Raw genomic sequence first — 26776 nt, forward strand, 5'->3', positions numbered from 1 at the left:
TTTGTACATTGTTTTCAGTGAGTTATGAGGTTACAATTTACTTTGGGTTCCTCACATATGCATATGCTGCTGAAGTTGAGACCTTCAGTAATTCAGTCAATCATACCCAATTTCATCTACTGAGAGACACACCGTGCAAATCAAATACGTTATCTCTTTCTGCCTTTTCAAAATGAAGTATATAATGTATGATGTATAATGCCTGTTGTGACCTCAGGACGTTTTAGAGTGTGTTGCAGGTGATGCAGTGCTTTTGAAGTGTATTCATTCTGATGTAGGAAATACAGCAGCTAGTTTGCACACATCTAGGTCCCACCACGTAATAGGCAGATCATTGGTTTAGGTGATGTTGATTGAGGGATAATTGCCTGGGACTCGGGAAACGTTGGATTTCTTTTTCAAAATCCTGCCAAGAGATCCACATTCACCTTCAACAACATTCCAAGCCTGGGTCGAACATCTCGTCCAGTACTCCCATTCTCCACAGCACAGCACTTCCTCCTTTCCACACGGAAGATTTTAGACTTTGTGCTTAGGTCGGACTTGAACATACAACATTCTGGCTCAGAGGCAAGAGAGTCTCCCCAGTCATCCTTGGCTAAGTGCAAACCTACTTAGGGTTATATTTGGACACCATGATGGCTGCTGTCACCATTTAATCCTTCAAGCAGCAAGTAACAAATTTCCTGCAACAAATTTCTGGTCACATTAACCTTTTGCAGTTTATTGTTGAGATTCAAAATCGTTATGTTCAGATTTCTGTGAGCAGTGCCACGGGGGTGGGGAGGGGGGGGAATCCACAAGCGGAAACGAGCATTTCTGCTGCTACAGTGTTTGGCGTTGAACAATTGGGTTCTGGGAAGACTGTCGTTTTTCTCCTTGTGATTGTCTCAACCTTTCACGTCAAGGTATTAAGCTGTTCTCTCCTCTATTACAGTCTGAAGCTGGAATGTGAGAAATTGGCCAGCGAAAAGACAGAAATGCAACGGCACTACGTCATGGTATGTACTCAAGTATGTATGCCAATAATATCCATTATGGTTTTTCATATACGTTGTGAAAATGTCTGTTTAATGTAACTGCTGCCTGTGTTGAGGCTCTTGTGAGGGAATCCCACTGCTGTCTGTGGCCCTGCTCATAGTTACAGCCCCCACGAGAGTACATTCAGTGAGGGTCATCCAGGGTTTATGTGAGTGACTGCCCTGAACCATTTCTTTCACTGGGAGGTGTTAAATTACCCTGCCTCAAACAGGCCCTGGCTTTTAACACTGTGTATAGCTGCGATTTGGAGGAATTTCCCCATGAAAATTTTTATATATTTGCCTGAGGTGAATTGAGACACACGTTTCCTTCAAATGGATTGTTAAGTATAGTTTTAATTTTGTCGTTATGTGAGTGAATTACACAGTTTTATTGACGAACGTGCTGAACCACTGGTGCGTTTTTATCCCCTTGATTAGCTGAGATTTTTAAAAATCCACAAACTGCTGATTCCCACTCCTGACTTGTTCTGAATCAATTCATCTCAGTCAAGGCAGTGAGGACATGGACCTCGCTGCTATGTGGGAATAGCCGGTGAGGGGGAATAGCATTTAAAGGGAAGCTGGATCGTTGTGTTAAGGCCCAAAGGAATGGTAGGACGTGTGGATCGAGTTGGGTGGGTGGAGGGAAGTTAAAGGGTTAAGTCAGCCAATACTGTCAATAGCTGCTGCACATATGAGTAAGAAGTTATGGCACAGTGATTTGGCTCACATGGGACTGAGACCTGATGGAAGAAGGTTCTGCCCTCTAATGTTTCTGTGAACACCTTTATAGACAATAAAATATTAATAGTTTGTGCTTATGCTTCATCCTCATGTCTCCATTTCCTAGAAGCTGCTAGCAATATCCTACCAGCTTGTGTGAAGCATAAACACTGGTGCGGATCATTTGGGCTGAGTGGTCTGTTAATGGAATTAATGCAATGCAAGGTAGCAGTTGAGCACTGCAGCTGGTTGCAGTCTTCCACCTCCTGGGTGGACATGGCTCTCTTGTGTTCCAGTGCACATGCGTGTGTGCAGATTTGCTGACCAAAGACCAGATTGAGCTCAGCTGTAAAGTAATCTATCCAGCCAACACTCCGCTGCCAAGTATCGCACATTGGGTGAGGTACTGGAGGAGGCCTGGCACTGTTGAACTCGACCCCAAGCAAGGGGTGAGAGGCAGGGAGGAGAGGAACAGAGAATTTTGGCAAGAAAGCAAAGATTCATATGTTTGAGTCAAGGCAAATGTATTCCTTGGTCACGTTTGCAGGCCTAATATAAACAAAGCATTAAATTCAAGCTGTCTAATCTTTTCCTGTTTGGGATCCAAACTATGTCACTGAGTCCCAGATGAGCCAGTTCATTAAGAAAATTAACCAAAAAAACCCTTTATTCATTGAAGAATCCTTTTCTATTTGGAGCAACATGCTAAGCAGAGTGCTGGTCATAGAGTCATAGCGATGTACACCTGGGAAACTGACCCTTCAGTCCAACTTGTCCATGCCGAACAGATATATCCTAACCTAATCTATTCCCATTTGCCAGCACTTGGCCCATATCCCTCTAAACTCTTCCTACTCATATCCAGCCAAATGCCTTTTAAATGTTGCAATTGTACTAGCCTCCACCACTTCCTCTGCCAGCTCATTCCATACATGCACTACCCTCTGTGTGAAAAAGTTGCCCCTTAGGTCCATTTTTAAATTATCCCCCTCTCACCCTAAAACTATGCCCTCTAGTTCTGGACTCACCCACTACAGGGAAAATACCTTGTCTATTTACCTAATCCATGCCCCTCAAGATTTTATAAATCTCTATAAGGTCACCCCTCAGCTTCTGACTCTCCAGGGAAAACAGCCCCAGCCTATTCAGCCTCTCCCTGTAGCTCAAATCCTCCAACCCTGGCAACATCCTTGTAAATCTTTCCTGAACCTTTTCAAGTTTCACTGTAGTAGTAAAGCCACTGGACTAGAAATCCTGAAGTCCAGGCTTAATTCCCTGGGGGCATAAGTTCAAATCCCATGACAGCAGCAAGTGGAATTTAAACTCAATAAGTAAATCTGGATTTAAAAGCTAGTTGCCCTCATGGTGACTGTGAAGCCACTGTTGCAAAAAGCCAATCTTGTTCACTGGTATCCAATTAGAGAAAGGAATCTCTTATCCTGACCTTGTCTGGCTTATATGTGACTCCAGGCCCATAGCAATGTGTTTGACTCTTAATTGCCCTGTGTAGTGGCCCTAGCAACCCACTCAGTACAAGGGCAGTTAGGACTGGGCAATAACTGCTGACTTGTCCAACAACCTCCACATCTCACAAAAGACGGAGTGTAAGCATACTGAATAAAAATGTGACTCCTGTTGGTTGGTTGTGATGCATGTAGAAATGCATGATGGGTTTTCAAATTAATACCTGGGACTGGGCTTTGTGGGGATAGTTGGAAGAATAGGAAAGGGGTTCCACTGCCAGGCCCAAGAGTGGTGGCGGAAGAGGGTGTTTGGGGGGAGGGTGACCACATTTTTAATCATCAGTTGGATCCAGGATTGCATCAGCAGCCAGTTAAGTGAAACTGGCCAACCCACAAAAGCTTCTGGATTTTCAGAGGGGCCAAAGCTCATACACGCCATAAGGAGTTGGTAGTTGCTGCTGGAACTGTGCTTGGAGGATGATAGCACCTTGAGGTACAGGTAATCGTATTGAGTCAGGCATGCAGTGAGGGGCACGTGGACTACTGCAACCAGTTGATGTTGTTGTTCTAAGGGGGCAGCCATTGCCAGAAGATCCAGTGAGCCAAAGAGTAGCTGTCAGAGAGGACCCAGCCATCAAAAGGTATCAGGAAGCTGCCAGTATTTCCTTGGCATCTCCATATGGTTAAACACCAACTGACGTGGGAAACGGCCCTCAGACATAAAACTGAAATTTCTGGAGAAACTCGGCAGGTCTGGCTGTATCAGAGTTAATGCTTTGGGTCCAATAAACCTCCTTCAGAACTATACTGAAGAGGGTCCACGGGAGCGGAAATGTTAAGTCTGCTTTCTCTCCACAGATGCTGCCAGACTTGCTGAGTTTCCGATTATTTTTTTGTTGGGATTTCCAGCATCCACAATTCTTTTGTTTTTTTTTCTTCTTTGTCAAGCTTCAAAGGACTCAGCTGGGTTCTGGGTGGGAGACTGTCCACCATCTTACATGATGGCAGTATTATGAAGATATAAGGGGTGCTGTACTGTTAAGAGAGTTGAAAAGCTAGCAAGGACTTAGGGAAGCACAGAGTGCCCGGAACAAGGTAACAATGTCACATTTGGTCAAAACAGCTAAGAGCTGTGTTGCCAGGGTACAAAAAACAAATTTGAATTTGGCCAATCAGTTTAAGTTATGCCCCAAGTTATTGAAATCCAATCAAATTTGAAAAAATAATGTTTTGAAATCACTAAACCAATGAAATGATCCGATGTTTTGGGGTATAAATATCAGATGTTTCGAACAGTTACTCAGAGCAGCAAAGAGCAGCTAGCACCAGCATTGAGAGAGACTGTTTGCAGAAAGGCCTGCTCTCTCAAAGGTACCTTTTTATCTATAAAAGATCTGCGAAGCAGAATCCCTAAGAAGAAGACAGAGGAAAATCTATAAAGGACGCTTGGCAAAGCTGTCTGGTTTTGAAACGTGATTATATTTATTGTAAATTGTAATTGGGGTTTTTTTTTATCAGACCAGTATTGTAGAGGGGAAGGTAAAAAATAGAGAAAGGAGTTGTAAATAGTTGTTAGTGAATTATTCTGTTAGACTTCTAAAAATCAAGTTGTTCATTTGTACTTTAGTGACTTCTGGGATAGTTCTTTGCCTCTCGAATTTTACCAGATTACAGCATGGGGTGAATCATTTGTGTTGCTGGTTTAAATTAGCAGAGGGGTTTACCCTGTGTCGTAACAGCAGGAAGATGATGAGTAGAACACACCCTTTTTTTTTTTCCCTGCGTGCATCTTTCCAGCCTGCCCATCTTCTAGCCTGTCCCTAAAGAGCTGGTGAAATCCAGGCCAACTGTTCGAATGGGCAGCAGAGGCTTGGGAGATTGGGTCTGACCAGGACCTGTAGCATATGTCCTCTTAGCATATGCCAAGGAAGTCTTCCAAATCAGACCTCCTTACATTGGGATCACTACTTGGGAAGGTAGCATTGTAAGAAAACAGCTCTGCTGTAAGATTAACTGTTGCCAGGAGACGTTCCGGTGAGATGAATTTGGATTGTCTCCATTCAATTCCTCGCAGGTACAGAGAACAAAGTGGTGTTTGTCGGCAGTAAAACCACAGGAACTGTGTGAAACAATGAAGGAAGGCCGGATTATGGTAGATTTGGGCATGCATGAGTCACCAAGGAGGATGATCAGTTTTTGATTGTGTCCCTGATGGGAACTCACAAGTGAATTAGGGCCAGGGGGATGTGGGGAATTTGTGCTGGTTTTTAAATCCAGGCAAGTGCCCTCCCAGATGTCAAATTCCAGCAATGAGCCCATCTCAAACGAGGGTCAGTTATCCATTCCAGGATTTGGAGCTTCATTGCATGTGACGTTGCAGTGTCGTCTCTAACGTGGATCGGGAAAGTAGCAAGTCAGTGCAGCAAGAAAAGCTCTTCTGAGTTTAGGTCTCTGTCAGTGTTGCTGAAGATTAGCAGGTGGTTTTATTCTGCATTTAACTCTGCAGTACCCAATCTGAAAATGCCTGGGTTTCACACTTGATGGTGCAAGATGTAATCTTATCTGTTTTTCTTCATGCTGGGACAGCGTAATGCAAACCCAGCTCTTACCACTTGCCCACCTTCTCAGCACTGATTATGATCAGGTACAGGGACACTGGCTGATGTTTCCCTCTGATCCACGTAAGTCAAGATGATGAAACAGCTTGTCATAATTTCAGCATTGTTGTTATAGATATCCATCCCCAACTCCATAAACCAGGAAGATACCCTTCACAAAGAGGAAAAGGACTGATTTTGGGATTCCTAGTCCCCACTGTACTGACTTTGTGACCTTTTTCCTGATGCACTAGGATATCCTCCTCTGCATAAGAGTGCAGAAGTAAACTTGGTTGACCCTGCTGCATTGTCAGAGTGACTGTGCTTTGGATGAGTCCGTAAACCCTCTTCCTGTCTGTTAAGGTGGTTTAGATATTTAAAGATTCCATGGTATGACTTTGAAGAAATACAAGGAGTTCTTATATTGTTGCAGCAGAGGACTGCCCAGCTAGGCTATCAAACCTGTGCCCTTGCTGATCTCTCCCTGTGGGACCTGTTCATTCCAGTATGCATTTAAAATTCACTCTTTCCAAGTAATGAACTCACACATTGTTTTAGCCAAAAAATCTTTTCAATGAGCTACCACAAAATTCAACCATCCTCTGTATATGGAAATTTTTGAACTCTTGTTTAATTCTCTCATGATTACATTAAGAATGTACACTTTTGTCAGCATTATGCTGAACAAGGGTATTTATCTTTTAAAACCAGTTTATAATTTTGACCTCCTTCTTAATCAACTTAGTGAGAAAATCTCCGGCTGCTCAAGTCTTCCTTTTATTATCTAAAATTTCTCATTCCTCAAATCCAGCGAAGTGAATGTGACATTTCCTTGTAACTTTAATTTCCTTTCTACCTGGGGTTTCCAAAATGGATTTAGCACACTCCAGCTGTGGCTGAATGAAGGACCTGTGCAAGTCTGGTGTCTTCACTGTTCAGGAAATCTAAATTTTAAATTAAATACCATGGATCCAACTTCCTTTTTACGAAATCCACGACCTGTAATTTTTTACTAACCCGTGTAACTAACAACTGTAAAGACTGCATTATTGTGTAGGCATTAGGAATGGATAATGCTGGTAAATCTAAAATGTTGCTTAATGGGAGGAATACTGACCAAGACAGTAACCATGTGTTGTTCAGTCATTTTTCACTGAAGTTTGGTGAGTTTCGTGAAGGGTTTCTCCCTGTGGGTTCAAACAAGATCTGTCTCTCCATTCTCTGAAACTTGCCTCATTGCCTATATACCACGCCTCTGTGATACCCTGCTCGTCCTATCTTCCTACTTACGAAAGTGGGGAAGTGCTCACTACTGCCGGGATCTCCTGGGATTCCTTCATCACAGAGAAGACTGTCTGACTTTAATCTGCATTGACCAATGTCATGGTCAAGGTCAGTTGTGACCAGGATTTATATCCCACACTGCATGTATTTCAGATGACTTCAGTCTCTGCTGTCTGCTACTATACACAACCCATTGTAAGCCACTGTGTTGATAAAGTGTGGCACTGAAAAAAGCGCAGCAGGTCAGGCAGTATCCAAGGAGTGGAAGAATCGACATTTTGGAGGGGATCCTTCATCAGGGCCTGATATGATGGGCTTATGCCTGAAATGTCGACTCTCCTATTCCTCGGATGCTGCCTGACCTGTGCTTTTCAAGTGCCACACTTCATCGACTCGGACTCTCCAGCATCTGCAGTTCTCACTATTTCCTAATTGTTAACAGTCCCCCTTAATAGCTGTTCATCCCTGCGTCCATATCGTTATTCAGTCCTTTGCCTGTCCAACAGTTCTCTCTTTCTTTCTCTCGCGCTTTTTCTTTCTCTTGCTTTTTCTCTCTGTCTCTCCTGTGCCTGTTCTGGATGTGGTCACAGCCATTTTCCATTGCCATTCTGTCCTCATGCTTTCAATGAGTATGAAATGGATTGCAGGTCACTCTTGCCTCCTTTGTCCATTCTTCCTGGCACTTCCTGTCAAGCCCGTTGATACTGAACTTCACACTGTCCCACGCACCTCTTATGAATTAATCACTTCATCTCTCAACCTTGCCCCCTGAGCCTCAGCCCTACTATGTCAACCATCATGATGCCTTACCCCCTCACACCACTCCATCATACCCAAGGAGATTGTGGTCTCCATGACCACACCTTTTCTCCCCCCCCCCCTCCCCAAACGCTTGCATGTTGAGTTTCGCCCCTTCATAATTATTGTTCTTCTGCATCCCAGCAACCCATCTGTTGTTCAATTTATCTATCCTCTGTTGATTTGAGACAAGAATTAAACAAGGTTGGTCAAACATAACATTGCAATTGGAAATGCTTGCAAACTGACTCTGATTAACTGCTTAGTAATTCAATATTGTGTTTTAAACTTTTAATGGAGTTTACCAGCCAGTGTGCGCTAGCCAAAATTCCTTCCTCAAACAAATAATGCCCGAAAGCAAATGACCTTGTTGTTTCTCTCATGTCTGTGGGATAATGCTGCCATTGAATAGCTGTCTCATTTGTCCATGTAACATCTGAAACTGCATTACAAAAGTTGCCTATTGTGTGAAGTGCTTTTGAGAGGTTTCAACATGAAACGCATGATCGATACCAGTACATAGCGATTGAATTTGGAGGTAACTAGACTTGCCTGCAGCTGGATTGGTTTCAGTACAATCAAATTGCAGGAGAGATTAGGCTAGAGTGGCTGAATAGCCTGCATCTGCTCTTACATTCCTATTACTGATTGTTGGCAACAACACTGGATTTATTAACAATTTCAAAAGATCAGGACATTGATAAATGAACTTAGAGTGACAAGCTCCCATTTATTCTGGGTCTTTCATGATTAGTGGATACTTCAAAGTAGTTTACATCCAATGAAATACTTTTGGACCATACCCAGTGTTTTAGCATGGGACGAAAATGGATGTGTATGGTTCCAACTATTAGCTCATCTTGAAATCCCTACCTACATTTTTAAAGTTAACTGGGTACCTTACCCATGAGGTCTTACACGGGAGAGCTAAACTCTATTGGAGCGGTCACTTTTTTTCTCTGCAATGTTTTGTCCCTCAGTTTCTCATTCCTGTGGCTGGAGCACAGTGTGATCATTGTTCTATGGAGGCACAGTTCTGTCCTCAAACTCATCATAAACTCTCACCCAGCCCTACCAATTTCATGATTGGATAGGGTGGAGATTCCCACAGGAAATTACACGTCCTCAGTAATGACATACGCTAATGGTTATTAATGTGAAAACTATGCGGTAGCATTATGCAAAGCCGAAATAAGAGGGGACACAGTGTTCTTGCCAAAGGAGGACGATAATGAAAGGCTGACCTCATGACTGTGGTTGAGTTCCTCCTTTTAACTGATAGGCTTCTCAACAAACAGGCCATTTCAAAGTGGTGTCCTGGCTTTCTGCTTTGTTTCTCTCAACAATAAAACCAGAAGGAGGAAGTTTTCTGACATGGATATGATGGAATACCAGAATTATTACAGAGCAGGAAGAGGCCATTTGACCCATTGTGCCAATCTCCTGCCTTTGCTCTGTAACCCTATGCACTCTTTTGATTTTAAGTAAACGTCTAATACCCTCATGAATGTCTCTATTGAACCACCCTCCTCCACACTTCCAGACCATAACTACTCGTTGAGTAAAACAAGTAATTTTCATGCTGCTTTTGCGAAACATTTTAAGTTTCTCAATCCTCTTGTGAGCGGGATTAGCTTTTTCCCCTCTCCTCTTCCCAGATCCAGATTCGGAAAAAATCCGTACTCCTCTTCACGTTCTCCTTTCCATTCCAGGTGGCTTCAGGACTAACTCCGGCACACTCACCTCTCCCTCAGCTGAACCAAACTTACTGGGCTCACCATTGCTGGTGGCCAGCTACAAAAACTGTGCACAAGATGCTGGAGCAACAAGTGAAGGAGTGGAAGTGTTTGCTAATTCGAATGAGATGGGAGGAGGTTTGGGTGGAATATAAACACTTGCAGAGCCCTGTAATGCTGAAAAAGCCTGTGTCTGGGCTGCAGTATATCATGTACTTATGTCGAAGTAGCTGTTGCATCATGATATTACTGCAGGGCTTACAACAAAGTCATGTTGCTGGTTCGTAATTTGTTAAGACTTAAATGCAGCCTGCACTAGTCTAATTGTACAGCAACAGAACAGCAAGGGTGACTTTTCCAATGCTGACTTGCAACTAAGAATTCCAACCAAGCTTCTGGAGTTCGCTTCTGTAACACAAATATTGTTTCTGAAGCATTGTCATCTGTGGAGAGACTCGATCTGGCAGTATGAGGGAGTGGAATTGAAGTAAGTACTGATAATCTGGGGTTTAAGAGGCTACAGCAGTCTAGCCACTGGAACTGTGCTGCTTAATTCATCCTCTGAGTCAGTTTCCAATGATGCGATCAGTACTTCGCATCTGTGAAAGGTGACTTCCTTCATGGCTCACTGGGTTAATGAGTTTGCAGGACTATTTCTCCCATTTACACCAGAAAATCTTGGGCTTTGAATCCCAGTCTGCACTGTTGCGGTCGTATAGGCAAGGGAGAAGTACAAATCAAGCAGGATCCGAATCTTTCTTTTGCCAATTGCTCTCCTGTGACTTCTGTACAAATATTTGTCCTGCCTCTTAATGTCCTACTTTATTCATTATCACTATCCCTACAGGTTCCAGAAATCTCAACCTCTTTTTGCAAATCTATCTCTTGTGTCAGTAGCCTGACAGCCTGAGGGAGTTCTGGCCTGTGTTCTTCAATCTTTTGATTGCAGCCTCTGCCCCCTGACCCCTCACTCCCCTCCCTCTCCCCTCTGTTCTACCAGTAACAGTGCACATTCCAGAGCTATGCCACTCATTAAGCTTCGAATGCCCATTCCAGTCATTTTTCCGACCACTTCATTCTCCTGTTCATCTATGTTTCAGCCTCTGGCCAAGTGTACTCCATGTGAAAGCTCTCGATCGATGCAAGTTGTTATTGATGTTATTCCTGTCACCATCTGAGGCTAATTTTGTCGGGGGGGGGGGGAAAGCGGAGGGATAGTTTCTGCAAATTGCCATGGTTCCTGTCTCTGAGGAAGGAACCACGTCATGGAGATCAGACAATAATGCCAAGAAATGGCTGGCTTTTGTACATGCCCTCTGTTCTTTTGACAGTGAAGTGTGATTGACTTGAAACACTTTAATGAAGGCCAGTCAGCGAGAAATGCCCCTATGGTTGCAATCGTAAAGAAATTTGCAATATAATACATTCCATTGTTAAAACAATATGCTGTACATCAAATTTCACTTGATTGCTGTAACTATCAAATTTCTTGTTGTCAGTTACTACGTCAGACTGCAATTAGACAAGTGATGCGATTGAAAAATGACAATCTAGCATTTCTACTATTGTCCTTACTGTCTTCATTCTCAATGCGGATAGGACAGGAAGCAGTGGGAGATGCTGCATAAGGTAGAAAGGAAATGAAGACTGAGTTGATCTTTCGAGCTGTTGGGAGAAACGACCAGCTGAACCCATGTGTTCGTTTGCCTTTAGATCTCCAATATTCTGCACCTTCCTCCCTCACCTCCTGAAGCTTGGGGGAGGGTTCTGCAGTTGGAACTACTTTGATTAGCTGGAGCTACTTTATCTTCAAAGTCTCACCCAGTTACTCCTGTCTGCATGTACAGACTGAATACGGTGAGTGGGCTATTCGTGGCCAAACCCAACCGTACCCCTGCCACCTGATGGCCACAAATGCAGATGAGAAATCACAGAATGATTAGTAAGTCATGATCTGGGTTGCACTGCTTGAAAAGCTGGTCGAAGCATACCCTATAGTGGCTGCAATAGGAAATTGGAGAAATACTTTGGTGGACCAATACTTGTTGGGTCATGGGAAACTGGCAAAAGATTGGACAGCTCTTTTTCAAGGAGCTGGTACAGGTGTGATGGGTTGAATGGCCCTCTTCTGTGCTGACTCTATCCCTGATTCTCGGTGGAATTCTCCACATGTGCTGCTTGACCAACTCTGAACTTCCAGTATTTTATTTTTCCTGTGATTTATTTCCAACTTCCGGTAGCCTGCAGTAATTGGTCCTTTGAAAGCCTCCTTGTTTCAGGGGATATTCCTGTTTGTAAAGTTTAAAATTTGACACTGGGTGGTATTTTCTCACTACCCAAACTTCTGTTTTCCTTTGTTACTAGTCCTACCCCCATCTCCATTACTAGAATTCCCAGTGGAATGTAACTGGCGCTGACTTGACTGCTGTTGTTTTGTTTAAAATCTAACAAATGTAGACCAGGGAGAGAGTACTTTGTATATGTCCTGGGTAAATATAATTTCCAAGCAGCTGGGAGGCATTGCTGCCTTAAAACAAAGAATTACTGGTTAATATTTTCCAGCCATTCCAGTAATAAATTCCAGCAAAACCCTCTCCTCCCCGTGATCTCACTTAAACTAGTGATTGAAGATTCCAGTCAATGTTATTTATATCCTGGAGATATAATCGCACATGCACCAAAGCAGCAGGTAGTGTGATGTTTATGATGTATGGGCTCCCTTCACGGTGTTTCTACTGGAGAAAGAATCTGAAACCTGTGTAGTTCAGAAGGGAAGCTCTTTCAATCTAGATCACAGCTCCAGTCTCTGGTGCCCTGAGCAGCAGTTAAGTGGATTGTCAATTGAAATCTGAGGGGCAGCATGGTGGCTCGGTGGTTAGCACAGCTGCCTGACAGCGCCAGGGACCCGGGTTTGATTCTAGCCTCGGGCGACTGTCTGTGTGGAGTTTGCACATTCTCCCCATATCTGCGTGGGTTTCCTCCGGGTACTCAGGTTTCCTCCCACAATTTGCAGTTAGGTGAATTGGCCATGCTAAATTGCCCACAGTGTGAAGGAATGTGTAGGTTAGATGTATTAGTCAGAAGTAAGCATATGGTAGGGGAATGGGTCTGGGTGGGTTACTCTTCAGAGGGGTTCAGTGTGGATGTGTTGGACCAAAGGGCCTGTTTCCAAACTGTAGGGATTCTCATTCTAATTTATAGGGTGGCATGCTGGTGAAGAAGTTACAGGTGACTGGCATCGCCCCCTGCATTCTGGGCTGCAGTTGACTCTGTCTTGCAGAGTCTGCAATGGGTCCTAATGAGCTGAGAAATCTCTAATGTTGTAGGCCACAGGGAATAAAGGAGAACTGGAGTTTAATGGATATCTGAGGTCCCTGGTGGAGAAGCGATTTGAGATCTCGTCAACATGAATATTCTAAGGCCCTCCAGTAAACTTCCTCCCAGACTAGGCGTTCCCAAAGAGTCAAACAAGAAAGCTGCTTGCAGTTGACTGAAAGGTGAGCTGTAAGCTGGACAGTTCACTACACAGTATGTAACAGGTGGCTTTACTGATAGATTTAGTTTTGTGGTATCTTCATAACTAAGAAGAGGGGTGTCTGATGGAAGAGGTTGGGTAAGGTGGTTGGTGAGGTTGTTGTTAAAATGCCGATAATGCACTTACAAAGGTGAGAAACTGGGCAGGGAGCTATTGGCTTGGGTGCCATCTCAGAGCTCTGCTTAGGGAGGTGCCGATACTGGAGACTGGCTGATCTGTGTACAGTTTAGTGTCACATCAGGCAATCCTTTAACTCGCCCAAATTATATGGTGATACAATGGATAATGTTGGCTCATTGTATGTGGTGGTTTGTGTGCAATATCTGTTAGGCAGTAGCTGAAGATAACGCACTTGTTTAACTATTGCACAATCTTCAGGCCAAACTTGCTTGAACAAAATGTCAGAGAATTTTGAAGAATGTGGTCAGCTGAATGCTTAGTTTCATGCTGTTAGAAAAACACCATCAACTTTAAGGTTTTACATCTTCCAAACTTGTACATAGCACTTAGGCACTCCTTGTTAGTGCCATCAACATCCTGGAGTTACCCTATACAATAACCTTCTGGGTCATAGTCCACACAGGTTTAAGAAGCCTTCGTGACACATTCCCATACCAACAAGGGTTGGGAAATTCGAGTGGCATTAGCTCTCAAATCCCCTGAAAAAGTGGGGGGGAGAAAATTAACTTCGTCCAGTCCAAAGGGCTGACTGCCTTTCCCCTCGCATTAAAATTGAGCTAGAGTTGGATACTGCTAAGTGGCAGTCCACTCTCCCTGTTAGTAGCAACATCCATACTCTTTTCCCACCGCCCCATCCCCCCATCCCTTCCTCTCATCTACTGTGTGTATTCAGACAGTACCTACTGGTGGGGAGGGCTCTGAATTGGCAGCGCAGTGGCCCAATGGTTAGCACTGTTGCCTCACTGTACCAGGGTCTCAGGTTCGATTCCAGCCTAGGGTGACTGGCTGTGTGGAGTTTCCACTTTCTCCCCGTGTCTGTGTGGGTATTCTCCGGGTGCTCTGGATTCCTCCCACAATCCAAAAATGTGCAGGCTAGGTGGATTGGCCATACTAAATTACCTGTAGTGTCCAGAGAACATAGAACATAGAAGAATACAGCGCAGTACAGGCCCTTCGGCCCTCGATGTTGCGCCGATCCAAACCCACCTAACCTACACTAGCCCACTATCCTCCATATGCCTATCCAATGCCCGCTTAAATGCCCATAATGAGGGAGAGTCCACCACTGCTACTGGCAGGGCATTCCATGAACTCACGACTCGCTGAGTAAAGAACCTACCCCTAACATCTGTCCTATACCTACCCCCTCCTTAATTTAAAGCTATGCCCCCTTGTAATAGCTGACTCCATACGTGGAAAAAGATTCTCACTGTCGACCCTATCTAAACCCCTAATCATCTTGTACACCTCTATCAAGTCACCCCTAAACCTTCTTTTCTCCAATGAAAACAACCCCAAGTGCCTCAGCCTTTCCTCATACGATCTTTCTACCATACCAGGCAACATCCTGGTAAACCTCCTCTGCACCCGTTCCAGTGCCTCCACATCCTTCCTATAATATGGCGACCAAAACTGCACACAATACTCCGGATGCGGCCGCACCAGAGTCTTATACAACTGCAACATGACCTCAGTATTCCGGAACTCAATTCCTCTACCAATAAAAGCCAGTACGCCATATGCCTTCTTCACCGCACTATTTACCTGGGTGGCAACTTTCAAAGATCTGTGTACAATGCAGAATAAGTGGATTAACCATGGGAAATGCAGGGTTACAGGGATAGGTTTGGGGGAGTGGGTCTGGGTGGGATGCTATTCGATGGGTCGGTGTGGACTCGATGGGCTGAATGTCCTGTTTCCACACTGTATGGATTCTATGACTCTATGAAATTGCTTGGATGCATAACCAATGTGGGATTTGGGCTACTCTCCTCACCAGCCCCATGATAATCTCTCTGTTGGATTGCTGCCCCAAGACACCTGCCTTACTCTGTCCTCTGTGTCTCACTTTGCTGTCAGCACTTTCAGACAAATCCTCCTTCTTCCCCATCACCCCTTCCATCACATCCTAAAGTGGCAACTGATGAGAAAATTATCCCTTAAAATGTGAATGGAAAATTAGCAGTAAAGAAGAATCCCTTTCCACATTTATCCGGATGTCAGTTAAATGTTAGAGATGCTAGCACCACATGGCAGAAATTAATTTATTGCCATTGTTTAATGATACACCTCACGGATGACCTTATGACCACTGATGGCCTGTGTTTGTCATTTGAGTACATTGTGAAATGATTGCTGAAGAAGAGTTATATTGGATTTGAAACATTAACACACTTTCTGTATTCACCAATGCTGTCAGATCTGTTGATTTTTCTCCAGCACTATCTCATTTTATTGCGAAAATCAAGGCATCTTTGAGTGTGTTGTCCACTATATCAGCTCAGTAGGTCCTGACTAAAAGGTCAATGGTCTTTCTTCATCCAATCATTTAGAAGTTGATTCCATGATATGTTGGCCCATTTGCTGCGAGGGGATCTTGGGAAACCACTGTCAGCTGTCAAGGGACTTTGAACCCCATGATTTGTCCAAGTTAATATAGGCAATGTCTAGTATTTCCTGAGGTGTACTCCTTGTGAGTGCTGTTATTTGACGCTGTATTAATGAGTGGGGGGTTCATTTGGCTGCACAGTTGGTTGGACAGTTGGTTTGTGACAGTGATGATGACAACATGGGTTCAAATCCCACATCGGCTGAGGTTACCATGAAGGATGCTCCTTCTCAACCATTCCCTCACCTGAGGCATGATGACCCTCGGGTTAAACTCAGCACAAGTTCTCTTCCCCCTCCCGCTCCCCCTCACCGGACAGCAGCCCTATACTCCATTCGGACTGGGGTGACCTTTTATTTATTGATGAGGCTCCCATTTTCTTTTACAAGATGTTAGTTAGCCGCTACGTTCATTGATTTAGTGTTGTTTGGGGGGAAACCTGACTATTTCAAACAGTGTTTCATGAAGAGAGAAATCCTTCTTTTATTTATATATGGATTGCAGTTTCCCTGGTGTCTGGTGAGAATTGGAATCTGTGTTGAGGAATGTGCTTTGGGACCCAAATGAAATGACAGACATCAGTGGATTCCAAATAAGAATGGCCTCCAGTTGGATTAGAGTTCTTGGGGGAAAGTGACAATGAAAACACAGTATTAGCAGTAAGAATTTTAATAAATGCTGTCATGGGATATGGATGTCCCTGACAAGACAAGTATTAATTGCCCAAGCCTAATTGCCCTGAACTGTGAGTGGGTTGCTACACTATTTCAGAGAGCAGTTAAGAGTCAGCAATAATGCATGGGTCTGGGGTCTCTCATAACAGACTGGGTAAGAGGGGCAGATTTTGATTTCTAAAGAACATTAGTGAACCTGATTAGTGAACCATAGTATTTGATGATGGCTTAATGATCATCATTCGATGAACTCAGATTTTATTAAATGATTTAAAACTGCACCAGCTGCTGTAGTGAGATTTGAATCCATGTCTCTAGAGTTTAAGCCTGGGACTCTGGATATCAAGTTGATTGCGATCTCTCCTCCAGCTTGCTGTCCCAGTTTGATCATGGCTGGTTCATTAGCACCTTCCTCACATCGCTCTGTTTGCCTTGATACCTTTACCATTAACACTTCATAAACAAACTGCTTTCCCATTTCATCAACGACGCAGTGAGTGAATGACAAAGGATACATGAATGTAGGAGGATGAGAATAGGAGGATATACTGACAGGAAAGGAGGCAGTGTGGAGTATTCAGCATTGGCATATACTAAAGGGGCTGAAAGGCGTCTTCCTCTGTGATTAAAACCATGTGAGCTTCAAACTGCAGATTCACAGTTTCCCAGCATTAATGCTCTCTCTCCTTCCCTTTTTTGTTTTCCAGTACTATGAAATGTCCTATGGCCTGAACATTGAAATGCACAAACAGGTAAGCTTTTCTCTCCAAGTGGTTGGTTGGCAGATAGTGTTGCTCCATTAATCTCTGTTATTGCATCTTCCTTTTCCAGAATGACACAAATCTCTCCTATCTGCACTCTGCAGTCACAGGCTGCGATGTGTCTCTGCATCCGATTATCATCCATCTCGAGCTTTGGTGACAGGGATCCCACAGGAATAGCTTCAGACACTGCACGGATCCAGTTAAAGGCAGCAGGCCTGGTTGGACTAAACTGGGGCTGGAAGGCAGCTGTTTGCTAGACCTGCGCCTGGCTAGTCCTCACCCATTCACAAATCTGGTTAATCAACTAAACCACTTTGTGAGTTGAGGCCGTTAAGTTCAGAACAGACACCGTTTCCTATGCATTCCTCTCTGTCGCTGTTTCACCAGCATTGTTCATTTACTGAATTATATGGCTCAGGAGTGTGTTCAGTCTTTCAGTGGCATTGCAAGCTCCCCAAGCCGCCTTCCATACACTCTGCAGTTTCCTAACCCTTGCTCAAATCCTACACCGTGCAAACATTTATCCACTTTTATTATTAATCAAAATTAGAAATCTGAAGTGAAAACAGTAAAGGCCTTCTAAGCAACAGGCTCATCAGAACTGAAAAAGCAATAAAGGCAGCTGCCTTTCTGAGATGGTCAGATATGATCATGTTGTAGCACAGCTCCCGGACTAGCAACAAAGAGGCTAAAATAGTTCCACTGGCAATTGGAGTTAATCTGTTTGATATCCAAGAAAAGTTACCAAATTGAGACTTGATAGGCTGAATGACCTACTTGTGCTCCCACTGAAAATCCACATTGCTTCCTCTTGTCGTTCAGAATAATGGTGTCCATCTCTCACCTGACCAGTACAAGGATCCAGTCCCACAGTGTCTGACCATTGGTGCCCTCTGAAATGATCTATTATATTTACTGCAGTGGTTCAAGAAGTTAGCCCATATCTCTGGAGGGGAGGACAATGATTTATCAGAACATTTTTAAATTGAACTAATCAGAAGTCTCTCCCTTGCTCTTGATTGGAATTGGGCTTTGTGGTATTATCAATGATATTGATGTGTTTAATGAATTATGTAACATCTACTCAAAGAAATGGGCTGTTTGGTACAATGTATTTATGCGTAACACGGCCTTCGTCTTTCTAATTTTCATTTAAATCTCTCAGCATACCCATCAATCCTGTGACAATGTGTCTATCTGGTTTTCCCTTGGATGCGTCTATTGTGCTCTTCTCAACTATAAGTTTCACCTTCTCGCTACTGTCCAAATGCTGCCGTTTCTCCTGAATTCAAATGTACTGTTGCCTATTCTTCAGTTAAATGACCCTAGTTTTAGTCTTTCCACTAGGTTCAACCTAACTAACACCTTCATAATTTTCAATAATTGTAATAAGCCACCCTTCAGTCACCTTTGACCTAGAGTAAAAAACAATCTAAGTTGTTGTGGTTCTGTTCACCGAGCTGGGAATTTGTGTTGCAGACGTTTCTTCCCCTGTCTAGGTGACATCCTCAGTGCTTGGGAGCCTCCTGTGAAGCGCTTCTGTGATGTTACCTCCGGCATTTATAGTGGTTTGAATCTGCCGCTTCCGATTGTCAGTTCCAGCTGTCCGCTGCAGTGGTCGGTATATTGGGTCCAGGTCGATCTGCTTATTGATTGAATCTGTGGACGACTGCCATGCCTCTAGGAATTCCCTGGCTGTTCTCTGTTTGGCTTGTCCTATAATAGTAGTGTTATCCCAGTCGAACTCCTGTTGCTTGTCATCTGAGTGTATGGCTACTAAGGATAGCTGGTTGTGTCGTTTCGTGGCTAGTTGGTGTTCATGGATGCGGATCGTTAGCTGTCTTCCTGTTTGTCCTATGTAGTGTTTTGTGCAGTCCTTGCATGGGATTTTGTACACTCACCAGGACGAAGGACCCGATACCCAGCATAAGCAAAACCAATGTAGTTTTATTTTGTTTGAGGTGAGACACTGTTTTTGCTGAAATGACTGATGTTAATCTATCTATTTGTGCTAATGCAAATGCAAAGTGTAGTGTTAGTGCTTTCAGGGACTGACAGACACACTGTGTGCAGCTATTGCATTTTTGGTTGCTTCAGGGATTTGACAGAAAAGTCAAGAGGCAAACTCCACCATCAACAAACAGTAGAAGGGGCTGCCGTAACCTTGAAAAGGGATTGCTATAATATGTTTCCCTGGTTGAGAATAGTGAATCAAAGGCCCAAAGAGAACCAAATCTGCAGTCGGATCAGTGGCTGTGTTTGGTGCTTGGGCCTCAAGGCAATTGTCCTGATTTAAACACCGTCTGCCTTCCTGTGGTTGTCTAACTCTCAATTATTCGCCATGACGTCCAAACAAAAACTTGAGTTACTGCAGCAGTTTGTTATTTGGTCGGAGTAATATCCCAGCACTGTGTTTTGGCTCCACTTTAGCTTTTCACTGTATTCCAGTTTGCAATCTTGGATACAGTGACCCTTGAGGTGATTTTTCCAGAGGCCTTTCCCAGCCAGGCGAGGTTTTGGGCACAGACCTGCGCCCATGACTGGCAAAGGGAAGGTCGATGCTGTGGTTAACTTGTCACAACAGAACGCCTTAACCGTTGACTGTGGCAGGCTTGGAGCTCAGTAGTGGGGAGGCTGGTATGTGTTGTGCTGGGTGATGTCAGTTTTGGTCTGGACTGCAAACAAGCACTGAGGAAAAATTGCTTATGTGATGTGTTTGTGCCATGATTAGTTTGTGGTCTGTGGGTAGTGTGTAATTAAAGCTGCTGCTGTTTTTTTTTCATGCACTTTTTGGTCTGTATAAACTCTGCTGACTGTATAGGAGTGTTTTGAGTGAGTTTACAACGCCAAAACCACAGGTGCAAGTAGGCGGTATGATAGCGTCAGCAGCTCAACCACTTTAACCAGAAGGAGCTGCTCCAATGCTCGGTTCTGTTGCCAAATGGGGACAAAGTTAGCTTCACTCAGTAGACCGTGCTGCTATCTCTGACTCGGATAGCTGTGAGCGGCAAGGCCACACCAAGATTGACCTTACTAATGCCAGGCCAATACTGGCAGAAAGTGTGACCTTGTGGGAAGTGCCATTCCTCAGAATGAACCGTGCCCTAAGTTCCTGTCTGCCTGTCCCAGCGGTTCCACTGAACTCTGGAAGCTTCCATAGCGTAATCTAGACAGTTCTGCAGATGACACCAGGCAATACCTCTCTCTCACTCTCAACCAACACCCACTGAAAACTAACTGCTCCTCATTTGTATGATGCTATTAATGCAAATCAGCTGCCATTTTTGTCTACATCACAATAGCGGTTCATGTTGTTATAAATTGAAAGTGATCAGTGTGCACAGGCTGTATGTTAAGTGCCTAACTACAGGGTTAGGTTACACAGGGGACACGTGCTTTCTTTGGAGACAATAAATAAAATAATAATAATTATTGATCGAAGATTGTCAAATTGAGATGTTTTTAAGATGGTGAGGGGATGGGATAGGGTGATAGAGAGGCAGGAGTGCAGAAAAGAAACGTCATCTTCAATTTTGAACTGGGTTGTTCAGGACTAACATCAACAAACACTTTGTCACAGAAAGAATGTGAAAATCTCGAATTTGCTCTCTGCCCAGAAAGTTGCTGTGACCACATCAATAGAAAATGTCATCACTAAGATTGATTTATATTTTTGTTGGTTAAAAATAATGAGGGATACAGAACGAAGGCTCCTAAATGGAGTGGAGTACAATCTCTAGGATAATATTGAATGGCAGAACAGGCTCAAGGATTCAGTCAATGGACTGAATAGCCTGCGTCTACTCCTTCGTCTTGTGGTGAAATCCAGGTATTCACATTAAAACGCCCCCATTTTGTCAAAACTGCTTGGACTCTTTGAGATGGACATAGCAATGTAGAAATCTGGGAGCCTGTTTTCCAAGACGTTGGGCAGAATTTTCCGAGCCAGTTCGGAGGCAAGTTCTGAGATGTGAAGGTTGGGATGAGTGTTGGATCATTACCCAACTTCTTTCTGTTGTCTTCTGGCTTTCCCAGTGCATGTTCCAAGTTCAGGCAGTAAGCCCCACGATCAAGCAATGAGCAACTGTTTTAACCATTCATTCCTTGCTTTCCAATGTGCACCATGGAGTGGAATTGACTTGCCAGGGATATTGAAGTGAGTGCACAGAGCCAAGAGCCACCTCTGTGAAAAAGATAGGCTGGGAAAGCTTTAACAAGGAGCTCTAGCCCTGGTCAGGTTTGAGCCTATTGTTGCTTCAGAGAATGAGATCCCACCATGACAGCTAATTGAAAGCCTCATAGGCACCTTCTGAATATTTCACTCCCTTTCAGCTAAGTTTTCTTTCCTGGCTTCACCACAGTGTGGGAACAACTTGGGCAACTCCACCTTCCAACTCAACCAAGACCCAGGAGCAGAAATCACATCACCAACCGCTGCAGCGATGTGGTCCTCTGAGGTAGAGAGAGATCCATCTGGAAAACCAGTCTTTGGGCAAACGATTAATTCTCTTGACATTGTTTGAGAACCAGTGCCTTGGGAGGCTGGGAACCTTCCAGTAAATTCTCCATCACCTTGCAGCCCCCTGAAACAAAGCTTTCTTCCCAGTGGGGTATGATAGCCTGAGACATCAGTGACTGACCTACGCACCTGTCACTTATAGGCCAACCCCTCTCACTCTGTCCAAGACATTGCCTCTCACCAAGTTGTGTACTGTCTTCTCCAACAAAGAGTGAGAGTGACTGAGAGCTGTGAGAATTGTCCAATGGTTTGTACATGTGGTGATTTTATGGGTTTAAGAGGTGTATTTTGTCTTTTTTTTGTTTTATGAAAGGAGGTTGAGACAGAAGTGTGAAGCAATCTGTTCCCAGCCAATAAAGTAAGCACCTTGTAATATCTTGGGAATTTCTTTAAAGTTGGAACAATAGAAGCAGCTGGATCGAGATCCCACAGAACTAGGATTTTCGTGAAGCTTTCAGTAGTTGTTGGGGTTGTAAAAGCCACTACATCTGTCTGTCGCTCTGTCTGTTCCTCTGTGCCCCCCTTTGCTACAGCTAAAAGCTGAGGTTCTCCTCCTGCTGCTAGAATTGCATGTGAGACAACCTATTTGACTGAATTTGCATTTGCCAAGAGTGTGCTTATGAGATGATACTGCATTGTAATGAGTAGGTTATTATTTGAAGTATTTGATAGAATTACAGTTAAGCCTGTTCTTTAATTTTATTTTGTCTACATTTTAACAATAGTGTGTGAATAAAGTATGCTTTGCTTCAAGCCTGATAGTTTGACCAATGACTTGCACTTGGAGTGCAACACCTGACACTTACCTTTTAAAATGAGAAAAAGTTAGGACATATTGTGAGGGAGTTTGGTCTGATCCCCAACCGTATGAGAGGAATGAAGGACATTACTTGTGGAGGATCACTGTGGCAAGGATGTGAGAGGATGTGATTGACACAAACCATATAGTCAAGATTTATGTTGGGGGATCGTGGTGCGGTGAAATTATAGAGTTTATCAGTGATTAGTTTCAATGAATCCTCTTTGACCTTTCCTCTTTTGATTTTGCATCAGGTAGGCAGATACTTTGCATGACTGCGCTTAATGTGTTCAGAGTGATGAAAATCTGGAACTTGCTACAAAGTGGATCGATTTGAGATCAATGACAAAAGTACGTTTAACTGCAAGCTCGTGGAATCCGTGAAGGACATGGAATACAAACTGTAGACAGGGTTCAGTGAAGTAACATGGGAGAACCTGTATAGCATAAATACAGTATTGACCAGTTGGGCTGAATGGCGAGGTTCTGTTCTGTAAAATCGATGCAATCCTGCATATATTTAATCAGGGCATTGCAATAATAAATCCTGACTATATTACACCTGCATTATAGCACGCTGGGGATATCCAAATGCAATGGGTGCAATACAGTCTGTCAGACCATGTAATATTAAATATTACACAAGATAAACCAGAGAATCAAGGTCTGTTGACACAAGGCAGAACATTCTAATAACGGCCTCTAATGAGGGTGAGGTGACATTGCTTGATAAGGAGAGGGCATTTTCCCCCACTTGGTTATCACTGAAATCAAATAAACTCATTATTATCATTCTAGAATTTCATGAACTCCTTCAGCATCAAAAGGAGATTTTCATCGTTAAAATCGAAGCCAATTCCTTTTCCTTAAAAGCAAACAAGCGGCTAATGCTTGCCATGACCATCTAGCTGTTATTTAGAGATTAAGTGTGCTGTGAGTTTGGTTCAGGTCAGAAGCAGGAGTGTGTGTGTGTGTGTGTGTGTGTACACACAATGTATATTGTGTAGTTTCCAGTTACATTCCACAATGATCTTTTGCTGCAAGACCTCCAACCATTGGCTCTGTTACTCTGCCAGGCTGTACACCCTTCTGTGTTTTACTATTGTTGGGGAATATAGTAAAAGATGGTAATGTGGGGCACCATGAAAGTTAAAAGGAGGAAGTGAGATGATAAAGGGAAATGGGAGTCTTGATTAGATTATGCTGCTGTTGGGGTTTAATTCCAATGTGCACTTATCCCCGACTGTTATACAGTTTCAAAGCAATTCACATGGAGTTACTTGTTGAAGTACAGCACCTGTGGCTGGGCAGTCAAAATGGTCAAGAGTTTAACAACAATCAGGCAACAGGGATGCAGGGGATGGTTAAAAGATCTAATTATCAATACTCTGAATCCTATACAACTTTGGTTAGTGGTCTCCATGCAAATCAGGAAGAAATGCAACCAGCAGCTCTGTGTTATGGAAAGTTTCTTTTAAACTTTTAACTGAACCAGCATTACTGATGGCAAGTGAATAGTTCCCAAATTCTTCCCCACACTTTAAAAAGACATGATTATCAGAGACCCAGATTTCTGTGTAACCCACAAGCTACTGTTAGCATTTCAGTCACTAGTTTCTTTTATCCAAGGTTTAAGATTCAATGTGTCCTGATTGGAAGGTTGGCGGGGGAATATGAGGGTTTGACCAGTCCTGGCATCTTGAATGTCCTTGTGTGTTTTTTCCTCATTGCTCCACCATTAGCACTGCTTTTGTTTGTTCATTATAAGCCCCAGATGTTCTTTCTTTAACCTCTCTATCTTGATCATTCTTTCGAGATGCCCCTTATAACTTAACCTTTTGGGACAGTGTTTAGCACCAGACCTCACAATGTAATATTCTAAGTTTTGTTAGTGCACTAGTGATGTGCGTTTCGGTGATTTGTTACACTAATGGCGCTATATAAATGCAAGCTGCTTTATTTTTGTATGGAGGTTATGGATCTCTTAAAAGCTGTATCCTATACCCTTGAGGTTGGGATTTCTGAACGCAATTACTTCAATGTTAACAATAACTCTAGCTTTAAATTAATCCCAAGAAAATACAGCCTTTGAATTTAGGGAGTATTTCATCTACTAGAATGTCTTAAACCCATTCCATTGAACTTTAGGCTGTCTATCCCTTTGCTTTTCATTAAAATTAAGGAATATATTTTAGAACAGTGTCACAGGAAGAGAAGATGTTGGAGATGTGTTTACATACTGTCTCCGAGTTTAACTGTTGTTCCATTACTTTACTTTATAAATATTTCAAGCTGTGGATATTAAAAATTTAAGTGTTCTGATTTTGGATTTAGCCACCAATTAAACTCATAAAATTGAATTCCATCAGGAGGAAATAAACATCATATTTTATGTGTATCTTGCCTGACTTTGGAGCTAGAAATAATGTTTGAGCATCACAAGTTGGAATTTCCTGTGTTATGTAAATGCACAATAAAAGTTCTTATTGTTTCGAATTGAGACTAAAAACTACAGCAGGTCTTATTTTCAAATGGGAGCATTAGTTAATCAGTAACACTTAGGAGAACCATTAATTGAATCCTCTGCAGTGCAAACCGTTGAGATTAGAGGGACCCTGAATGGAACTGATCGAACAATGATCCAGAGCATTCTGTAACTGCACTGCTAACTGATTATTTTAATGCGAACAGTTATTGATATTCCCCCCAAAACTATAGTCAATGTTTTGCCACAATAACATTTTATTCCAGTCTTTATTTTGTTCTTCTGTCTCATTATCTTGGAATGAATCCATCCTATCAAGGTTACCTTCTTGTTCTCTTCACCTTAGTCACTTGACCAGTGCATGAATTAAGCATTGCTATGTTTCACTTGCACTCTGAAGATCTTATGAGATTGAATTATAGCATCTGCTGAGAACAGGAGGCCTTCAAAAGGATTGATGCATTAATAATCAATAGGGGAAGGATGGCAGAGACAGCTGAGTTTAAGGAGCAGTGTACTTTCTGCTCGTGTTATTGATGCCCTCGTTATGAGCTTAGACGTGTCTAGTGTAAATACAGTGCTTCAATATTCAAAGTCCTTTCACCATGGGCTCAATTCCTCCATTCCAGTGTGGCATTAAAGGTGAAGCACTCTGTGCTTTGGAATTGGCACAATCCACAGGGTGGTACCCACATTTTGATCCCATTTGAGTTTTAATTTTCAGCAAGCAACATTAACACACGGAATATGATGAGGTTAAAACTCTCTCACACTAACTTTTACCTCTGACCCATGACAATGAAAAGGAAGTGGAGCAGCAGGAACTGAAATAAATTTGATTAAGGCTGTTTGATAAGGTTCCACACGGAAGGCTACTGCACATAATAAGGAGTTTTGGGATTGTATCAGAAGTTGGCTAGCTTAAAGAAGACACAGGGTGGTGATTGATAGGAAATGTTCATCCTGGAGCTCAGTTACTAGTGGTGTGCCACAAGGATTTGTTTTGGGGCCACTGCTGTTTGTCATTTTCATAAATGATCTGGAGGTGGGTGTAGAAGGATGGGTTAGTAAATTTGTAGATGATACTAAGGTAGGCAGAGTTGTGAATAGGGCCAAAGGATGTTGTGGGCTATCGAGGGACATAGAGAAGATGCAGAGCTGGGCTGAGAAGAGGCAAATGGAGTTTAATGCCAAAAAGTGAGAGGTAGTTCTGTTCGGAGGAAGTAACAAGAATGGAGAGTACTGATCTAATGGTAAAATTCTTGGCAGTTGTAGGTGAACAGAGAGTTCTCGGTGTCCAGGTGCATAAATCCCTGAAAGTTGCCACCCATGTTGATAGGGTTGTTAAGAAGGCATATGGTGTGTTGGCCTTTATTGCTAGGGGGATTGAGCTTCGGAGCCACAAGGTCATGCTTCAGCTGTATAAGACACTGGTAAGGCTGCACTTAGAGTATTGCATGCAGTTCTGGTCCCTGCCTTATAGGAAGGATAAGGAAGCTTTGGAAAGGGTTCAGAGGAGACTTACTAGGTTAGATTACTTAGTGTGGAAACAGGCCCTTCGGCCCAATAAGTCCACGTCGACCCACCAAAGCGCAACCCACCCCTACATTAACCCCTTCACCTAACACTACGGGTAATTTAGCATGGCCAATTCACCTAACCTGCGCATTTTTGGACTGTGGGAGGAAACCGGAGCACCCGGAGGAAACCCACGCAGACACTGGGAGAATGTGCAAACTCCACACAGTCAGTCGCCTGAGGTGGGAATTGAACCTGGGTCTGTGGCGCTGTGAGGCAGCAGTGCTAAC

General features: G+C 43.3%; 1 protein-coding gene across 10 annotated transcripts in view; it reads left to right on the top strand.

Moving 5' to 3' along the window:
- The window catches only part of LOC122565381 (transducin-like enhancer protein 4), a 215465-nt gene that overhangs the window by 22944 nt on the left and 165745 nt on the right, over window positions 1-26776 (top strand). For 5 of the 10 annotated variants that reach the window (XM_087976010.1, XM_043721298.2, XM_043721302.2 and 2 more), the window contains exons 3-4: window positions 938-1013; window positions 17109-17153. In XM_087976010.1, coding sequence (XP_087832136.1) covers window positions 938-1013; window positions 17109-17153 — 121 coding nt within the window. Of the gene's footprint in view, window positions 1-937; window positions 1014-17108; window positions 17154-22776; window positions 22835-26776 lie in introns of those variants that run through there. The other 5 variants (XM_087976011.1, XM_043721301.2, XM_043721305.2 and 2 more) reach the window with 2 other exon arrangements.

This window comes from Chiloscyllium plagiosum, unplaced genomic scaffold, assembly GCF_037043375.1.
Source record: "Chiloscyllium plagiosum isolate Xiang-an unplaced genomic scaffold, Cpla_swu_hap1 HiC_scaffold_28, whole genome shotgun sequence".
Classification (NCBI taxonomy): domain Eukaryota; kingdom Metazoa; phylum Chordata; class Chondrichthyes; order Orectolobiformes; family Hemiscylliidae; genus Chiloscyllium; species Chiloscyllium plagiosum.